Genomic DNA, 18,044 nt, shown 5'->3' on the forward strand with positions numbered 1-18,044 from the left:
GAGGCTGTAATAAGTTTCATGTCAGTGTGACCACTGAATGAGACACATCTGCTCATCTTTACTGACTCACCCGGCCTTCTCTCCCGTCAAAAAGGTGGAACCCTATAGGCTACGTAGCATGGCTAATAAGTGCTAAAAGCTAAGCAATTAACATCAAATTTAGTCAATTCATCATCTTTCAAAAGATTCTTCATCATTCTTGACAATGCCATCATAACTCAAGTGAACGCGCCTTGTGTTTCTGCATAACCCCTAGGGTTCGCTTCTCTGAAACAACCAGTGGGGACAATGCCCCCACTACTACCTCCGCTCAAGACTTGGCGGGTGGGATTTGAACCCACTGGCGGTGCGCACAGAGGCTTTTGGCACCCTGCAGTCACCCCTACACTACCAGTCCTGGTCACAATTTGGCAACTTTGATTTTCCTATTTAACCTTGAGCATGTGAGCTAAACCTCAAAACTCTTTTTAAATGCTATTTCCACGTCTGGGCTTGAACCCACAACCTTCACGTGCAGTGCAGGGGCTTATGTCAGCAGCTCTTCCGCTGTGCTACTTCACCACACACTAACCAACCCTTTGTTTGTTGTATTTAACCTTGAGATTGCTACTCAAACCTGAAGTAAAGCCAAAGGCTCAAACCAAAGACTGGGCTTGAACCCACAACCTTCAAATGCAGTGCAGGGGCTTATGTCAGCAGCTCTTCCGCTGTGCTACTTCACCACACACTAACCAACCCTTTGTTTGTTGTATTTAACCTTGAGATTGCTACTCAAACCTGAAGTAAAGCCAAAGGCTCAAACCAAAGACTGGGCTTGAACCCACAACCTTCAAATGCAGTGCAGGGCTTGTGGCAGCAGCTCTTCCGCTGTGCTACTACACCACACACTAACCAACCCTTTGTTTGTTGTATTTAACCTTGAGATTGCGACTCAAACCTGAAGTAAAGCCAAAGGCTCAAACCCACAAGGTAAGGACAGTAGCTCCTCTGCTCTTGTGCTGCACTACCTCACCATGCACAAATTAACTTTATGTTTCTCGTATTTAACCTTGAGACTGCTACTAATACCTCAAAACTCTTTCAAAGCAGAAGTGATGTCTGCATGAAGGGGCATGAACCCACAACCTCAGACAGCCGGTTGGTGCCTGCAGCCCTTCAGTTGTTCCCTTGTGCTATTCAAGCACATGCCTCATTGTGTCCGTTTCTCATATTAGACCTTGGGATTGTTTACTAAACCTCAAAACTGTTTCAAAGTTTACAGTTGGAAGCCCTGACCGCAACCAAACCCTCCTTCTGAGAGAGCAGGTTTGAACTGAGGATCCTCCACACTTCAGCCTTCCTGGTATCTCCCTCCACTGTTCCACCACACACCTGTTGATGCTTTTGAATCCAACCTCAATTCTCATAGATTCTCAGGCTGGAATCCACAACCGTTCCATACCGTTATAATAGAATTGCAGGACAAGTGAAGTCATATAATGGCATTTCTAATAAAGCCCTAGTTGATTTCACTACTTTTATGCTGTGATCCTTATTTCCCTTTTTTCGACATGTGTGCTGATGCCCGCGTGTGAAATGAGAAGATCCATACCAGACTCCCCTATGGAGCTAAACCAGTCTGAGGGTCCTCCTCAGCCGAGTGGAGAATAAATCCCGGAAGAAATAAACACGTTTGACACACGGCACCTTGAGGAGAGAGAATCAAATCCCAAATGTGGATCAGGAAAGTACTATATTTCTAAATATGCTATTTCTACACTTGTCTGCTGGAATTGGTTGAACAAAAATAAAAATCCATGTGAAAAAAATTACTTCTCACTGTTCTCAGGTCAAATATTCGATTAATTAATTACAAAGCCTCTAATTAATTAGATTAATAATTTTAAACGAGTCCCGGCCCTAAAAATGATATATCCACTCGAAAACAAACCAGAAATGTGGGTTTAGAAGCTTTTGACATTATGCTGAGTGACCACCAGAGGGCACGCTGACCCCTTTTATTCCAAACTACTCCATATTATATCATATTATATTAAGAAGCTTATAGAAACATATTTTCATACTAGAGAGCTGCGCTTCGTAAATACTGCGTCACGTGTGGTTCCCAGACTCTTTAAAAAATGGGTGAGAGCCGCCGCCTTCAGTTATGAAACAGTGTGAAACCAGCAGAGCCTCTCACCTCGTGTAGGAGAGGGCTTAGGTCTTTCCTCTTTGATTACTCATGGAGTCCAGCCAATAGATATGCTGCTACCAGCAGAGCACTTCCTCGGGTTCCTTGCTGAGCTCCTTTCTCCTTCATGCTCTCCTTCTGTATGAATCCTTGTACCATATTATAATTATTTATATTTTTTCTCATAGAAACGTATAATATAATTTTATGCATACTATGATATGGTTATTATGCAACATAATGATGAAATACCTCGTAACATGTCATTGTAGTTAGAGTTGTCATTGAAGTCATTGATAACTATATCATGAAGATATTTAAAAAAATAACGAGAATATTGTTTAAAGAATTATTCTCTTTCGTTTGTTGCGCAGACCGGAAAATGCAAAAGAGAAATGATAGAAAATAAAATTAATAACCAAGACATACACAAAAGACGCAGTAACTTTGTAATTGGTAAAAAAGCATGTTAAGGTTATTATGTTGTTACAATGAGTTAAAAAAGCTGCTAGGAGAGATCTAGGAGGTGAATATGTTTACGGTAATTCTCTATATCTAAATTGATCGTAAAGTTAGCGCTGGAGTGGGCCGGGCTTGGTTGTTGAGGATATCTTTACTTTGAAAATCCTTGACCGGATGTTTAATGTGGTGTCCGCCAACTTGACTTCGGTGTGTTCGTCTTTAACGATGACTATTGGCTCGCGACTCCCACTGAACACAAGTGGACCCTCCTCGGACGCAGGTATGTTAAACCCACCTGTGTAGAGCTGAAGGAGCGTTGTTTTTTTACTGCTGATACTCATGCTGAATCTGTACTAACGGACTGAAACCTTCTTTAAGACATGAAAGTTAAAACAAGGTTACGAACATGTAACACTCAAGTTTCTTGTGATTACGAAACCATGAGGTCCAGTATCCTGTCGGACATGTGTTTTTTTAGACAACCATTTAATAATTTTATACAAAACCAAACCAAATGTTACTTAATTACGACTTAAATCCTGCACACTGTTTGTCACGGTCTGCCATCAACTTTGTTTATTCACCAAGTGTTCCATTTCTTGAAACTAAAGAGGGCATTAAATAAATGCCAGTGGTATCGTTAGGGAAGGGGGAAGTAGACTTTCCCAAAAAAAGTGACATCAGCCCTTTTGTGAAGAAGGTCCTTTGAGTTAACATACTTGCCAAACACGTTAACCCACTTTAAGCCTGCTCACACATTCATTCATTCATTCAAGGTTAGAGACTTCTGCAGCCTCCCTCTTCGGTCCTGTCTGGGTCTGTACAGCGTGAGATATTTGGTGTCGTGTTATTGTAAAACCGGGGACAACACAATTGTTTACGGGCCAAACCTTTTATTTCATCAGTGTGGAGCAGCAGCCAGGATGATCCCAGTGGGGGAATTCAGAAACTTCGGGGCGGAGCAGAGCTCCAAGTATCGGGTCCTGAAACCGTGGTGGGATGTCTTCTCGGAGTACCTGTGCGTTGCCATGCTGATGATTGGTGTCTTCGGCTGCACCTTGCAGGTAAGGGGCCGATACGCCACTTTTGTAAATGATTACACCGATTCTGCCCGAGGTGAAGCATTTGCATCATGTTTGTCTTTTGAGGCATATTAGAGGAATATTTGGTTCGGTCGGTGGCAGGATCCTTTTTCGGAACGGCACAAGTCGATCTCAGTTGGGTATTAAGATCAATAAAAAAAAAATAGGAACCTGCCACCGACAACTTTTCGCACCCTCTGCTCTGTTCCTATATTATCTGTCCTCCAGGCATGAATGCAGACAGTGTAACTTGTTCACGTGTCTCACCTGACCCACTTGCGGATCCACTGTGGATTCAGACCACTTCTGTGTCACATTAGAAATGGCACAGAAGGAAAGAAAATTAAACATGGAACGATGTAATCAAATAACTCATTGTTTCCTTAAAATCCCGTCTCTCTGCAGACAGCGAGAACGGGTTTATGCTGCAACATTAAATAACAAAAGTACAGTTAACTGTTCTGGTTTCATCATTAGTATGAAAGCAAGTATTGTAATTGAAATCAATCCTTTACTCACCTGTCGCTCTCTGTTTACTCAACAAAAGCGTGGGAGATTCTTTTCAAGGATATGCCCTCTTTCGGTTAAAAAATATCAGTTAAAAGAAATTGTTTCCTGCAGTTTTATCTTTAAAGAGTTTAGAAGTTCCAATATCAATCAAAAATTAAATGAAAAAAAGATTCATCAAAAGATTTCCTCTAAATTCGATTGAGTTTTGTTTTATTTAAGACACTGGATACAGTTGAAAAAGGGGAACGTACCTTGTAGAGTTTGAGTGCACCGTCTCTGCTCCTTTGTGAGGCGTCCTTCATGAGGCAACATGTTGTGCATTTGCCAAGCAAATACATCCATCGGTTGGAAACGTGGCTAAATAAGCTGACTAACAGGACATGACATGTCGTTACATAAATGTGCAGTTATCTTTTGAGAATGAAAGAGGAATTTCCAGTTTACAAATGAACCTGTACATGTGTGTACAACACCTCGGATGTACCTCTATCAAGGTATGACCCACGTTTATATGAAGCAAAATATGTTTTCTATTTATTTTCCCATTCTTTTCACTTCCACAGCTTACCCAAGACAAGATATCCTGCCTCCCCAGCCCCTTCACCAGCAAAACGCCGGAAGCAATCGACTGCAGCTACATCCGTACCTACAGGGACAACGAGACGTCGCAGGACAAAGTGGACCCACCTGCGAAGCCTGAAATCAGGGAAGTCTTTGGTCGCAAGAACAACCTGGACATCCCCCAGTATGTGTTTGTCAACCACTATTGCTACGAGAAGTATGTCCACTGGTTCGCAAAGTTCTTCCCGTACCTGGTTGTGATCCACACTATGATCTTCATGGTAGCAAGCAGCTTCTGGTTCAAGTTCCCCGGGACGTCTTCTAAACTTGACCTGTTCGTCACCATCCTGGGGAAGTGCTTTGATTCTCCCTGGACCACGAGGGCCCTCAGTGAGGTGTCCGAGGAAAGAGGAGAGGAGAAGATGGTGAGTTGGAGGAGGAACACCATGTCCAAAGACTCCACGGATCGACGAGCGGAAAACGAGGAGACATCGGGACTGCTTTTTCGCTCCTCCTCTGTCAAGTCGAACCCGGAAAAAAAAAACCCGGAGATTCAGTCGGCCCCCTCCGTCTTGGACAAGAAGGAGGGGGAGCAGGCCAAAGCTCTGTTTGAAAAGGTGAAGAAGTTCAGAACTCACGTCGAGGAAGCGGACCTCTTGTACGTCATGTACGTGCTACAAACGTCACTGAAAGTCTTCAAGTTCCTTGTAATCATCGTCTACACCGCGGTGCTGGTACCGAACATAGAGATCATAGTGCGCTGTTACATCCCTCCGGAGCTGACTGGTTTCGATATCTATTGCTGTAATCACAACAAAGCCCATCTTTTCTCCAAGCTGGCCTACTGCTACATCTGCTTCGTGGGAGTTTACGGGATTCTGTGCATCTACACCCTCTACTGGCAGTTTCACAGACCTCTGAAGGAGTACTCCTTCGAGCAGGTCCGACTGGAGACGGGCATCAACGACATACCGGATGTGAAGAACGACTTTGCGTTCCTCCTGCACCTTGTAGACCAATACGACGCTCTGTACTCTAAGAGGTTTGCCGTCTTCCTTTCCGAGGTCAGCGAGAGCCACCTGCATCAGCTCAACCTCAACTACGTGTGGACCGCCGAAAAGCTGCGGAGCCGCCTCGCCAGCAACGCCAGGAACCGGTTGGAGCTGCACCTTTCAATGCTGCCGGGGCTCCCCGACACTGTCTTTGAGATTGTCGAAGTGGAATCACTTAAACTGGAGCAGGTAAAAAATGTCACCATCCCAGCGAGTGTAGCAAAGCTGGACTCTCTTCGGGAGCTGTCGCTGGTCTTCTGCCCCGCGAAGCTGCAGCTTTCTGCCCTGAACCACTTCAAGGCACACTTGAAGGTCCTGTGTCTAGATTTTGAAAGTTTGGAAGATGTGCCTATGTGGATGTACAGCCTGCACAGCTTGGAGGAATTGCATCTGAGTGGTCCTTTAGCCAATGACGTGTCCAAAAGTGCCACCCTGGACTCTCTTCGAGCGCTTACAGCTCTGAGAGTCCTCTGCCTCCGCTCTAACCTCACTAAGATCCCACCCAGCGTGGTGGATGTGGCGTTGCAGCTGCAGCGGTTGTGTATCCACAACGACGGCGTCAAGCTCCAGGCTTTTAGCAGCCTGAAAAAGCTAAGCAGCTTAGTCTTGCTGGAGCTGGTGGGATGCGAGCTGGAGCGCATCCCGAGTGCCGTCTTCAGCCTGAACAACCTGCAGGAGCTGGACCTGAAGGACAACAAACTCAGCACTGTGGAGGAGATCCTCAGCTTGCAGCACTGCCACCGATTGGTGACACTAAAACTGTGGAACAACAAAATCACTTACATCCCCGATCACATCAGTAAGCTGCACACCCTGGAGACGCTGGACGTTAGCTGGAACAAGCTACGGAAGCTGCCCTCTCGCCTGTTTTATTGCACCAAACTCAGGCACCTCGATGTCTCCCACAACCAGCTCACCTCCCTTCCTCCTGAGGTGGGCATCCTGCAGGGCCTCCAGTTCTTCTCCGCTGCGTTCAACTCCCTGGAGTCGCTGCCGGACGAGCTCTTCTCCTGTAAAAGGATAAAGACGTTGGCGCTCGGAAACAACTGCCTGTCAGATCTCAGCCACAGAGTCGCCAACCTGTCCCAGTTGGTCCGGCTGGAGGTCAAAGGGAACCGTCTGGAGTCTCTGCCGGTGGAGATAGGGGACTGTCCCCTGCTGAATCTCAACGGACTGATCGTGGAAGAAAACCTGATGGATCTGTTGCCATCAGATGTACGCAGCCGGTTGACTAATCGCTGAGTTTGTGGAGCGACGGACTGCTGCTGTATCATCTTCTCTTTGTGTACAGTGATCCATGGAGATATTCATTTGTGCCACAAGGTTGAATGTATCATATAAAACAGCATGAAAAGGGAATCCATAATTATGACTGCAGGACCACCAAAAGAGAGTCAAACCCTAGAACTCTTGAACCATAACAATGGCTATTTTTATACTGTTGAAACAATCACGGGCTTAACACAAATAAAACCTTGTCTGAATATTTTGTGGATTCTTCAGAGTAAAAGTCGTATCCCGTTGGACAGGTTTGCACAGCATGATGAGGTGGTTCATGTTGCTGCCTTTCAGTCACTGAACAAGTGGAGGAAGAAAGGGCTTTCAGAGGCAGGATAAAAGGTATTCATCCCCCTGTTTACGCATTCAAACAGGTAAGTCAGGTCTCACAATAACTAACGAGAAACACAACCAAACTGTCTTTTTAAATACCTTTTGGATGAGTAATATATTGAATGAACATTCATACTTCCTTCATCGTTCTTCTCTGTGTTCATATGAAGAAAAATATTTTTTACACTAAGTGCTGGGTCTTTGCTTCTTCCTGTATCCTTTCTTTGTTCTCCCCCCTTGTTCCGTCTTCGTGCTTCGTGCTTCAGCCGAGGCTTAAAACTTTTCCGCCTGAGCTGCAGAGCTGTCATGTCGGGGCTTGCATGGGTACAAAATGGGATCCTGTTAGTAAGTTCACAGACATACTTCAGGTAATCTGCCGATGACCTTGCTACACTGCAACACAGCTCCCAAGGTCATATGAAAGAAATGTTTATTTTGTCATTATTTTAGATTAGAGGTGAGTGCAGCACAGACATTTGTCCTAAAAAAGAAGCTACTAATGTCATGCTTTGTCAGTTATCTACTTATGTATTTTCCTCTCTGAAGGTGGCAGCTAAGTGTGTCACATTAAAGCCAAGTGTGGCTTTGATGTTGCAGTATTTACAGTAAACACTGAGATCTTTGCTTTTTAGGTCTGAAGGGTACGGATGTAGTTTTTCTGCGGGCTGTGGTTCCCTGCGTTGGTTCCCTGGAGTTGAAGAGTGGACAGTTTACAGTGATGCACCATCTCAGATTTCAGATATCAAGTTTTTAGTATGACAGTAAAGTGGTGTCAAGGTTCAGAATTCATTAGACGCCTCATGTTTACCACGGAGTAATCACCCGTATCTTGTGCGATACCGTAGTTAAACGCCAAGCAACTAAAACCATTTGAGTAACATTCCACTGCAGACATTCAAAGGCTGTTGGTCACTGATTGTCCCACTAGTCGGTATGTGAAGGGAAAAAAGGAAGTGAAAAACACTCAGAGCAAGAAGTCTTACCAGAATTTGACACAGTTGAAACCTCAAACTAATCTGTGCTAAATAAAAAAAGGCATTTGTTCCCTGTATTCTTACATTTTAGTGGTGTTACTACAGAACTCTTTCACTGTATGTGCGTATTGTGAGTAATAAAAAAGTGGTGTAGCATTTAGGCAGAAATGTAATATGTGCTGAATATATTTTTTAAGTATCTTTTGATTAGCGTTATCGTGTTTCCACGGTAACCCAGAACGGACAAACCAAACAATGATTGTGCGTCTGCCACCAACTATTAAGAAAAAAAAGAAGAAAAAAAAGAGTAAAGCAATACTCCTTCACTGCTTCACCTTGTACTTACAGAAAGACCGTGGGGGATTCTTCAAATATAGTTAATATAATCATTTCTTTATCTTTTCATTTTTGGAGATTATCTTGTTTTTGACTAAGCCTACCATCCAAAGAGAATCACTTTTATTAGACTGTAAATGTTTACATTTTTGCTTGGCCCCAAATTGACAGCTCTAAAAGGGAGTTCAAGGGCCATTATGTTTCTGGATAAAGAATTTTAAAAAAAGACACAGGAAAAACGATCACCACTGACCCCCAACGTTTGTGATTAACAATGGACTCCTTTGTGCAAGTCACACCTTACTCTCCCTCAGTGTTATCGGCATCATGTCTTCCCGCAGGCTGCATGTATATAAGGGGAGGAGCAGGCACTTCTCGTCTACTTTTTCTTGCAAACTCGTCACCGTCACAAACCTGCAGAACAAACAAACCACAACAGCGTTTCTACAGGCACTATTTGCACACACCGGCATGTGTGCTCAGTGAAGTAATGGAGCTCTACCTAGTGGCTGGAGGCAGGTCGGTCTGATACTATCGTGTTTACAGCCCCCATAGTTTTACATAGCGATGGACGCCAGCAGAGAGCTAAACAGTCCAGCATTTGACTTTTGTGCGCGTGTTGCTGAATCAATGATCTTCAGCGGTAGTTGAAGAGTAATTTCCTTTTCCTAATAAAGATACACATATTTTAGTTTAGATAAATACATGAATAATGCAGACTAAAAAGTATTGTAAAGGTAAAGGAAGTAAAGGTATCAAAACCCAGAAAGTAAAAAGGTATAATCTGCTAAATGTACATAACGTATCGAACAATGTACTTAAAAGGCAGATTGGACCATGGCTTTATATTATAACTTTTAAAGTGGAAGTTCATGTTTTCCAGGATACTTTGTGAATGTATAACCATCTCGTACCTCGTAAATTGATAACTTAGTTTGATGCTAAAAAGCTTACACAAAAACTAACTTACGGTATTATAGTATTATAAGTAAAGAGCACAGTATGTCCTTATTACATTGGAGTAACAAGTTCCACAATAAAAGGACTTCAAAATTGAATTCAAGGAGAGTAGTGACTTTTTCCACCGCCATTGTTGGTGAGAAGCTCACATGTAAACAGGCACCACAGAAACATGCGTGGTGTCCACACAGCGGGCCGGCAGCACAGGAACTGAACTGTATCTCCTTTCTTTCTCGGCTGGTGGAGTCCACAAACTAAATAGCCATTGTACTACAGCAGCCCACACAAACATCAGCAAACTGTGGCACCGTTACCTACCAGCCTCAACACAACAGGGCCCTCATTCATGCAGAGTTCTAATCCAGCTATCTGCGTGACCTTGGAGGTTTCTCGCTGCACGGCACATTCCACCGAGCCGTCAGGAATCACCTGGGGGAAGCGCTCAAAACATGAAGATACAGTTAACAGTTTAAAGACGGTACATTCATTTATTAAAAGGTACGTACATCAATTTTTAAAAATTATTTTAATGTTTGTTTGGTTTAAAAGTATTTATGATCGCAGCTTAAAGTTGAGTGTTAAAGTAGAAATAAATGTCTTTCAGGAGTTACCTCATTGATTAGAGAGCAGCTTCACGAGAGTATCTAAATTTAAGTGATTATTGTAGATATAACTCAAATGTTACAGTATTTGCAAAGAAAAAAATAGCTAATTAAACACATTTGTCAGAGAACAGGGTTGTCATCTTTCTTATCAATCATGACCCCGATCATGAGGTTTGGGAAACTCATTCCATGGTGATGCTTTGAGTTCCATTAGTCTAATTCACAACTTACACATCACGGTTTAGGAATATAAAAAAAAGATGGGATTCAAGACTTCAAGTTCACTTTATTCTGTGTTTGCTCTTCAAATACCAAAGTGAATAATCTCACTTTTGTTTTAAAATTATTTATATAAATAACATTTTAACAAACCACAATAAATGTTGCTATTTACAAAGTCACAGGAATATTCAGTTATATTCCAACAATAAATAAGAGTAAATCCAAAGTCTAAGTACATCTAATGAGAAACAAAACTATGAAAAGCAATCAGGGTGCACCACATCAAGTTTTGTAAAAGTGTTTAAAAACACAAAAGGTTTAAACTGTTTCACAATGGAAATGAATGCAAAAATTACAAAACACTAGGGAAACGATCTTCAAATGTGCACTCCCAATTAAAAAGGGAAAATGGATATATAAGGTGCCTAAATTGCACTGTGCAAAAGAGGTGTCTACTGTATATAGCCACCCATCCACTGAAAATAAGCTGCCAGGACAATATGTCCCTCGTCACATATTAATGCCGATCCCCTAGTAACAAAACAATTAATCCTTTACACAGCAATGAATTCAAGTGACCAGGTTTGAAGCCGAATCAAAGTTGGATCAGGGTTATCCAGAAGGCCCCCACACTTCTGACTAACTATGAATGTGAGCAAAAAGCAAGTCCATGATATCGGGCACACACGAGGCCCGGGCCACATCTATCGCCGTCTGACCACTTACGTTGGCGTGCTTCAGGTCAGAGAGCGGCGCCAAGAACTCCACAACACCCCGGTGGCCTTCCCTGATGGCAATGTGGATGGGCAGGGCGCCGCTCTGGTCCGGGAGGTTCACCGAAGCGCCGTACTCCACCAGAACCCGCACGGTGTCCGGGAATCCGGTCCGGGCCGCATCGTGGACAGGCGCTATGCCGTGTTTGTCCTGGACGTTGGGGTCGGCTCCTTTTTCCAAAAGCAAACCGGCGATCTTGGAGTTCCCCATCATCATCACCTGTAGGAGGTTTTGGAGGAGAGGCGACAACAAATTCAGTCACTGTGTTGACGAGAATATGAAGAACTTTAATGACTACACTCATCTTCATACAATCAGTAGTGCTTTTTGTTATTTCAGTATTATGAGGGCACTCTAAAGTCTGGGAAACAGTATGGGCATTTTCCTCTATTTCTGTCACTGTCATAAATGTAAAACTTTCAAACGATAAAAAAAACTGATAAGAAACCAGCATCACCTTTTAATGTTCTCATTTATATAAATAAGGCGGGGAACTCACTCGAAACACCTCCAATAAACAGTTAAACCTAAACTGCACTGCATTGAAGGTAGTATTGCTAGAAACGATGTATTATATTGCAATCAGTTAATTAATTGGCCACCAAGTGTATATTCTATTTCCTGCGAGTCAAAAATATCAAATATTCTTCATTTTTCTTAAGTTTATTTTGTTTTCCCCAGGTATGGGGATTTGGTGACAGTGCACAAATATAAAATATAATACAATATATATTACACACACACACACACACAGGGACTCGGGAAGGCATCGTTATAACAGATGCTAATCCGAAGCAGCCATATGTAGTTAATGTTATGTCCAAAGGAGAGGACTCACAACGAACCTGACGTTATTGCTACAGACGTTAACTCTTAATCGATCGAGCTAATATGCTGTCTGCGTAAAGAGAAACGCGGTATTTGGTTGTGGGACTCACCTGTAGCGCAGTCCTCCCGAATTCATTGAGCGTGTCCGGGTGCACTCTGCATTCCTCCAGGATCCGCAGCACCTCGCTCGTGCTCCCGTTGGCTGCCGCCGCCGTCAAAGCTTTACCGGCATCCATTTGGCTAAGGACCATTATAGTCTCTAGTTCTGCCGGGTCAGTGTGAGACGTACAGCGGTTAGACTTAAACAAAAGGGCTCCCAATGTTGGCAATAAATGTGGAATAGCGAGGAGGTGCGGTTAACGTTACGCCGGGACTCGGGACGGCATCGCTAGCTAGCTACGACAGCATCCGGGCTAACGTAAGCTTCGGCTCCCCGGTGACGCCATGTTATCCGACTACGCTAGCATACGGTTACATCAGCTCGTTGTACGAGTCGTGCGTTAAAGCACAAAAGCTCTGTGGACGCTTTAGTTACACCGGGAGAGGGAGACAGGTCACCTCCACAATGAGTCACACAAACAATTAGCATCCAGGCTAACCGCTAACACTTAAAAGAGAGAAAATAGAGCGTTTAAGCATAACGTTACCTTGTTCGGTTCCTTAAACTCCACAACGTCGCAATGACCTTCAGTCCCGCTGTTTCTAAAGACCGGTATTTTTTAAATAAAATTTAAACTAGGAAAGTTTATAAACATTAGAAAATACATTTGCGCGCTGAGATCTACACAGCAGTGTCTTCAGACTACAATTTACAAACATTGGAGAGGATCCACGCTGACCAATCACAGCTCGCGCAGAGGGCGTTGCTCTTCCATATATGGTATAAGAGGCGGGGATACAACTCGGTTACTACACTATCACTGTGGTAACAGCAACAGTCAACCAATCAGGACACGCAGCGAAGAAAGCGGGCGATTTGTATACGTTAATGTCTTCAAAGGACAGTTCATTCACATTTCTGACCTGTGGTTGTATTTCTCCAGAGGCAAATGTGAAAAAAGGCGGGTGTGAATTGTCAGTGTGATTGCACAACGCATGAGCGATGTAGAAGGGAAAAAACAGTCCATATATAGTCTGGAAAACTATTAAGAAAAACAAAAGGGAAACAACTACAGTACAAAATTCCAATTAAAAGTCAAATAACATTTTTTTAAAGGAATGATTTCATTAAACATTTAAATAATCTGCAGGGATCAAACAACAGAAACATACAAATTCAGTTATACACAGATTTCATAAAACAAGATAGAATAATTATCTTTAGATATAGTGGTTGAAATTTAAAGACAGTTCAGTTAAAGTTGTCTGTATTGATGTTCCTCTGCAGGACCAGGTGGAGATGACGATACAGAAATTCCCCTGGTTTTACACATTGGACCGCAGCTGGTAGTCTAAATACAAAGATAACATTATAAGGAGGATTATATAAGTTGAACAACATAGAATAACCACATACATTATTGAGTATCGGACCAATTGCCAAAATAGTACAGTGTGGTCTGAAAAACACCAAGTCATATTGAGGTTGAAGGGAAAAATACCTCCACTCTGTGTAATGTACCGGACCCACGGTAAAGCCTGGTAACCACTTTTCTCAATGATCTTCATATATCGCACCTGGTGGATAAGAGTGAGTGAGAATGGGAGACACAATCATGTTGAGGCAAGACACATTAATGTGCCTTGTGTATTCAAATATAGATCTGGTCTTACAGGACCTGACAGGACTACGCATGTGCTGTAAACGGCAGACGCCCAATGCAATGCTGTGATCTTCCCAGGTGTCGCGGTTTTTAAATTGCTCATTGCATCACACACACACACACACCTGTATTCCTGAGACTGTGAAGTATGGAATCTCAAATTTGACAGTAATCGGAGGTTTCCCCTCAAGCTCATTGTTTTCCACACTCGGCAGACCAAAATGAGCTCTCATCAGAAACTCTTTACCTCCCTGGATGGATGGATGGATGCACACACAGACAAATGGATTAGACAGACGTGCAAAGAGATGGAGTTCAATACAGAACAAGCCCCAGCCATTTGACCAGAACATCAACTAAAATGGGATATACCCCTTTAAGGATTTCTTACAGGGAAAGACTTGATAGTCCAAACCACCATGTTCTTCTCGGGCACATATTTGGCCTGTCCGGTGCTGGTTTTAAACTTCGGTGAGTCGGCATCACTGGGCACGGGGACCCTCACCTCCACATTATTTGCCACAGACTGTTTCTTAAATTGCCCTTTTGCCTAAAAATAGAACACAGCTGTTACTGACAAAGCAAGCTCACAGCACGGAAACTCTGCTCCAGGTCTTTTGTTTTTCTTGACGGTTTCCAAAAGAAAACATCTGCAGTAAGAAGAGTAAGAAAGTCACTCGGTACCTTAACCATGATTTCCACTCTACTGTGAGAGAATTTCTCAATGACTGACTCGATCCATATGAGAGGCTTCACCTGGAAGAGATTAATAGGGTTTCAACAAACAAGAAAGATTTGAGTTATATACAGGAGCCTAATTCCAATGTTTACTTTCATGGTCCTCTAAGGATCTATAAGACTTTATGAGTTGCAACAATCATTATTTCTGTATTCGTCACTGGCACGTGGTGCTAGTGACAAATATGTAGGCATTAATAAGCGCAGTAACAAGGCGCTGATCAGGACTAACGTGGGTGTTGATGCGGTACGACATGAGTTCAGACTCCCCATCCGGAGGAATGAAGGAGATGGTTCGATCACTATCAAAGCGCGAGAGACGAACACACTGGTGGAACTTCACGTCCTCCATCACCACCGTCTTCCCCTTGTCACCTGAACACACCGGGGCACGATCAGTGGTGGTAAGTACGACAGCATGGATGTGGTACATGTGGCGGGTGTACGTACGTCCAGTGAGAGCAAAGAGCACTCGATCGTTGAGGCCCAGGCGCAGCTCTGGCATCCCAGAGAGCATCGTTTTCAGCTTGATGCTGCCCACTATGTCGCTGCTCATCACACTGCCGTTGGCATTCACCTGGACAAACATTACGCAGTGGTGGGCAAGTCGGAATGCTTTGTTTCAGTGAACATCACGGTTTTATTTATTAATAATGCATTAAAATGTTCCTTTTGCATGTGCAACACACTCTGTTCCGGGATCCTCCCTTCGGAACAGGATAAACATAAAACGTAAATAATGATATTAGAAATACAATGGAAATAAAATCCACTTGAAATAAAATAAAATTAAGGGACCCATCAGTGGTGTAGATCTTTGGATTTTGTGAGAGGGAAACTCATCTTGCGAGAACCCTATCTGGGCTTATAAATAAATACAACAGAACCTACTTTTCCCAAATTACGGAGTCAATAAATCAGTGTCACAAAAAAAGAGAATACAAAAGGTACACTCTAATGGCCCCATTGCAGCAATTTAACTGATATCAGCAGCATGCAGGACACAAATAAGAATTATCCCCACATCACGCCTCACCAGCACGTTAATGGACTCGATGACATCAATGAAGACCTCGTTCTTCTTGTATTTGATGCCCTCTGACCTCCAGGAGACGGCGTTGGTGACGGTGGTCGGCACCTTGGATTTCCCCACCTCGAGCTTGGTGCCTTCCTGAGTGATGTACCTGGGAGAAATGGAAATAGACGACGCTGTGATTCAGCCCCCCTCGTGATACGCGTGCATGCCTGGGCATCTTCAGAAGCCTCACTCCTGTAGGATCTTGCTGTCGGTAGTCTGAGGGAATCCAAAGTCCATCAGCTCATCCAGCAGCTCGTAGACGACCACAAAATTGTCCTGAATGCTTTCCTCCTCCAGCTCCTTGAAGTACTCTGTGAACACCTGAAAAATCCACATATCTCAAATCACCCGGATAATCACGATCACCAGCGGACACTGCGCCACAAACACGTACATTACACGTCACATACAGGCGCTCACCTCGACTATTTTATATAGAAATGAGTACACGAGGGAGGCGTTGGAGTTCTTGTTTGTCGTGGACACCACTGTGCAGAGATCAGGTCAAGGAGCAAACTACACAGTCAAGTCCACCGCTATGGTTTACTTTTCTAAAAATGTATTACAATTATCCATTTCCTCCCGGCTCTAGACAACCAGGAGCAGCAGCCGGCGCCCGGAGGACAAGGATACGGTACAGGTTGCTGTGTTTGATCCACATGAAGTGGACGTTGCCGTGGGACAGCACCGGGCAGAGCAGCCCGTCCTCTTCGTGCTGCATGAGTAAAGGCAGGAAGTGGTCGATCTCCGCCATGTCCACGTCGCCTTTGTAGTTCCGACAAATCAACACCTGAGCGGGGAGAATGACATCACATGGAGGATCAGACAACTGCTGCGTTAAACTGAATATAGTTAGGACTTACAAAAGGAAAAGGCCAGAAGAAATGCTCGGTTTCAGGATTGGAATTATGAGAAATAATGACATTATTAATTAACCCTTATAGATTTAATTCCGTACTCATCACCATAGCTGATCAATTGAGTATCAATGGACTTTGAGCAAATAAATATTATTTGTATTTTAAAAGAAAAATATCAGTTTCTAGTAAATGCTTCTCTGTTGTCACAATTTTCGGCTTTTCCTTCGGGAGTGTGAGTCAATTAAATATCTTTGGGTTTTTGTCTGTAAGTGTGATAAAACCAGCAGATGTGAGATCATCTTGGTCTTTAACATTTAACATTGTTAAAAATGTTATTCATTCATCAACAAGATACTTCAATCAACACTGAATGGGATTGTTTTTTACCCTGCAGACTTCGATCAAGTCATATGAAATGAACACATCCTTTTATTTTTATTTTATTTTTTAATAACACACCTGAAACCACATGTGTGTGCCCCCATTTTCTCAGTGACACCAACTGTGTGTGTCCGGAGAGAAAGGGTCGTTTGTGGCATGCCTTGTGACGACAACAACATCCAAAATGTGGTGGCACAAATGCCTCCACTGGAGGCCTTCGAGGTTTGTTTCCACTGACGTGTATCCGGAAGTAAAGCTGAAACACTCAATGAATGAGTGTCGCAGGTCCTTTATTAATGTTTAACGAGGCGAGCGCCATTAATGTTTCACAGTTTAAAGCAACAGTTAATAACGCAGAATACACGCGGTGTTTAATGACTTATCCTCCCCCCAAAAAATATTCATTTATCAGCGTCTCCAATCAGCTGCGCGTTAATCTTACCTTCCCCTTCAGATCCAGCACAAATATAGCGGAGGAAGACATCGTGTTTTCTACCCACGCGCGGCTCCACAAAAGCCCGCACGCTCCGAACAAAGTTGAGCTCGAGTCGTCAATGCTTTGAACGTCGCGTTTAAATTCGCCCTGCAACACTACGGACACTCATCGGCCTGAGCTGATCGTGGACTCTTCCCTTTCTTTTTCCTGAAGCGTGTTGTGACGTCATTACATGCAGGTGAAACATTCACCAGCTCACCTGGTCAGAGTGGAGGGGAGGGGAGGGGAGGGGGAAGGTGGTGTGCTACTCGGTTTATCCGCCAGAGGGCGTTAAAGACCCACAAATCGTAGCAGGGACAAAAAGGGTGTGCTCACTTTTATCTGATTAATGTCAACTGTCAGGACGTATATATATATATATATATATATATATATATATATATATATATATATATATATATATATATATATGTAAGCTATTATTGCACTCCTGTTCCGGTGTAAGTTATTTTTATTGTGAAGGAGGAGAGGAAGTAGAGGAAGGGTGCAGTGTTGTGAGGAAAAGGTGACGAGAAATAAAGTTGCGGCCGGCGTGGCGCAGAACCGGAGCCGTGTTGTTGTTTTTTTATTAACCCAAGTAT

General features: G+C 43.3%; 3 protein-coding genes across 4 annotated transcripts; 1 reads left to right on the forward strand and 2 right to left on the reverse strand.

Annotated features, from left to right (window-relative positions):
* The first annotated feature begins 2,841 nt into the window (after nucleotides 1-2,841).
* si:zfos-323e3.4 (volume-regulated anion channel subunit LRRC8C) lies at nucleotides 2,842-7,319 on the forward strand. The gene is made up of 3 exons (XM_037473289.2): nucleotides 2,842-2,912; nucleotides 3,538-3,696; nucleotides 4,788-7,319. Exons 2-3 carry the CDS (start codon nucleotides 3,556-3,558, stop codon nucleotides 7,077-7,079), a joined length of 2,433 nt encoding a protein of 810 aa, XP_037329186.2. The 5' UTR covers nucleotides 2,842-2,912; nucleotides 3,538-3,555; the 3' UTR covers nucleotides 7,080-7,319.
* A 3,092-nt stretch (nucleotides 7,320-10,411) lies between these two features.
* Nucleotides 10,412-12,948, reverse strand: cdkn2d (cyclin-dependent kinase inhibitor 2D (p19, inhibits CDK4)). Its single transcript, XM_037472943.2, has 3 exons — nucleotides 12,795-12,948; nucleotides 12,258-12,412; nucleotides 10,412-11,538 (listed from the first exon to the last, which is right to left on the reverse strand). The coding sequence occupies exons 2-3, from the start codon at nucleotides 12,396-12,398 to the stop codon at nucleotides 11,185-11,187; spliced, it is 495 nt and encodes a 164-aa protein (XP_037328840.1). The 5' UTR covers nucleotides 12,399-12,412; nucleotides 12,795-12,948; the 3' UTR covers nucleotides 10,412-11,184.
* Nucleotides 12,949-13,397: 449 nt separating this feature from the next.
* On the reverse strand, nucleotides 13,398-17,644 carry ap1m2 (adaptor related protein complex 1 subunit mu 2). Of its 2 annotated transcripts, XM_037472942.2 has the most exons (12): nucleotides 17,410-17,643; nucleotides 16,360-16,516; nucleotides 16,147-16,214; nucleotides 15,917-16,047; nucleotides 15,685-15,832; nucleotides 15,099-15,225; nucleotides 14,881-15,023; nucleotides 14,595-14,666; nucleotides 14,302-14,460; nucleotides 14,036-14,161; nucleotides 13,749-13,824; nucleotides 13,404-13,598 (listed from the first exon to the last, which is right to left on the reverse strand). In XM_037472942.2, exons 1-12 carry the CDS (start codon nucleotides 17,449-17,451, stop codon nucleotides 13,573-13,575), a joined length of 1,275 nt encoding a protein of 424 aa, XP_037328839.1. In that variant the 5' UTR covers nucleotides 17,452-17,643; the 3' UTR covers nucleotides 13,404-13,572. The 2 variants fall into 2 exon arrangements, with proteins under 2 accessions (XP_062420620.1, XP_037328839.1); XM_062564636.1 differs by having other exon boundaries at nucleotides 13,398-13,598; nucleotides 14,881-15,225; nucleotides 17,410-17,644.
* Between the last annotated feature and the right edge of the window lie 400 nt (nucleotides 17,645-18,044).

The sequence above is a fragment of the Pungitius pungitius genome, chromosome 9 (assembly GCF_949316345.1).
Source record: "Pungitius pungitius chromosome 9, fPunPun2.1, whole genome shotgun sequence".
NCBI classification, from domain to species: Eukaryota; Metazoa; Chordata; class Actinopteri; order Perciformes; family Gasterosteidae; genus Pungitius; species Pungitius pungitius.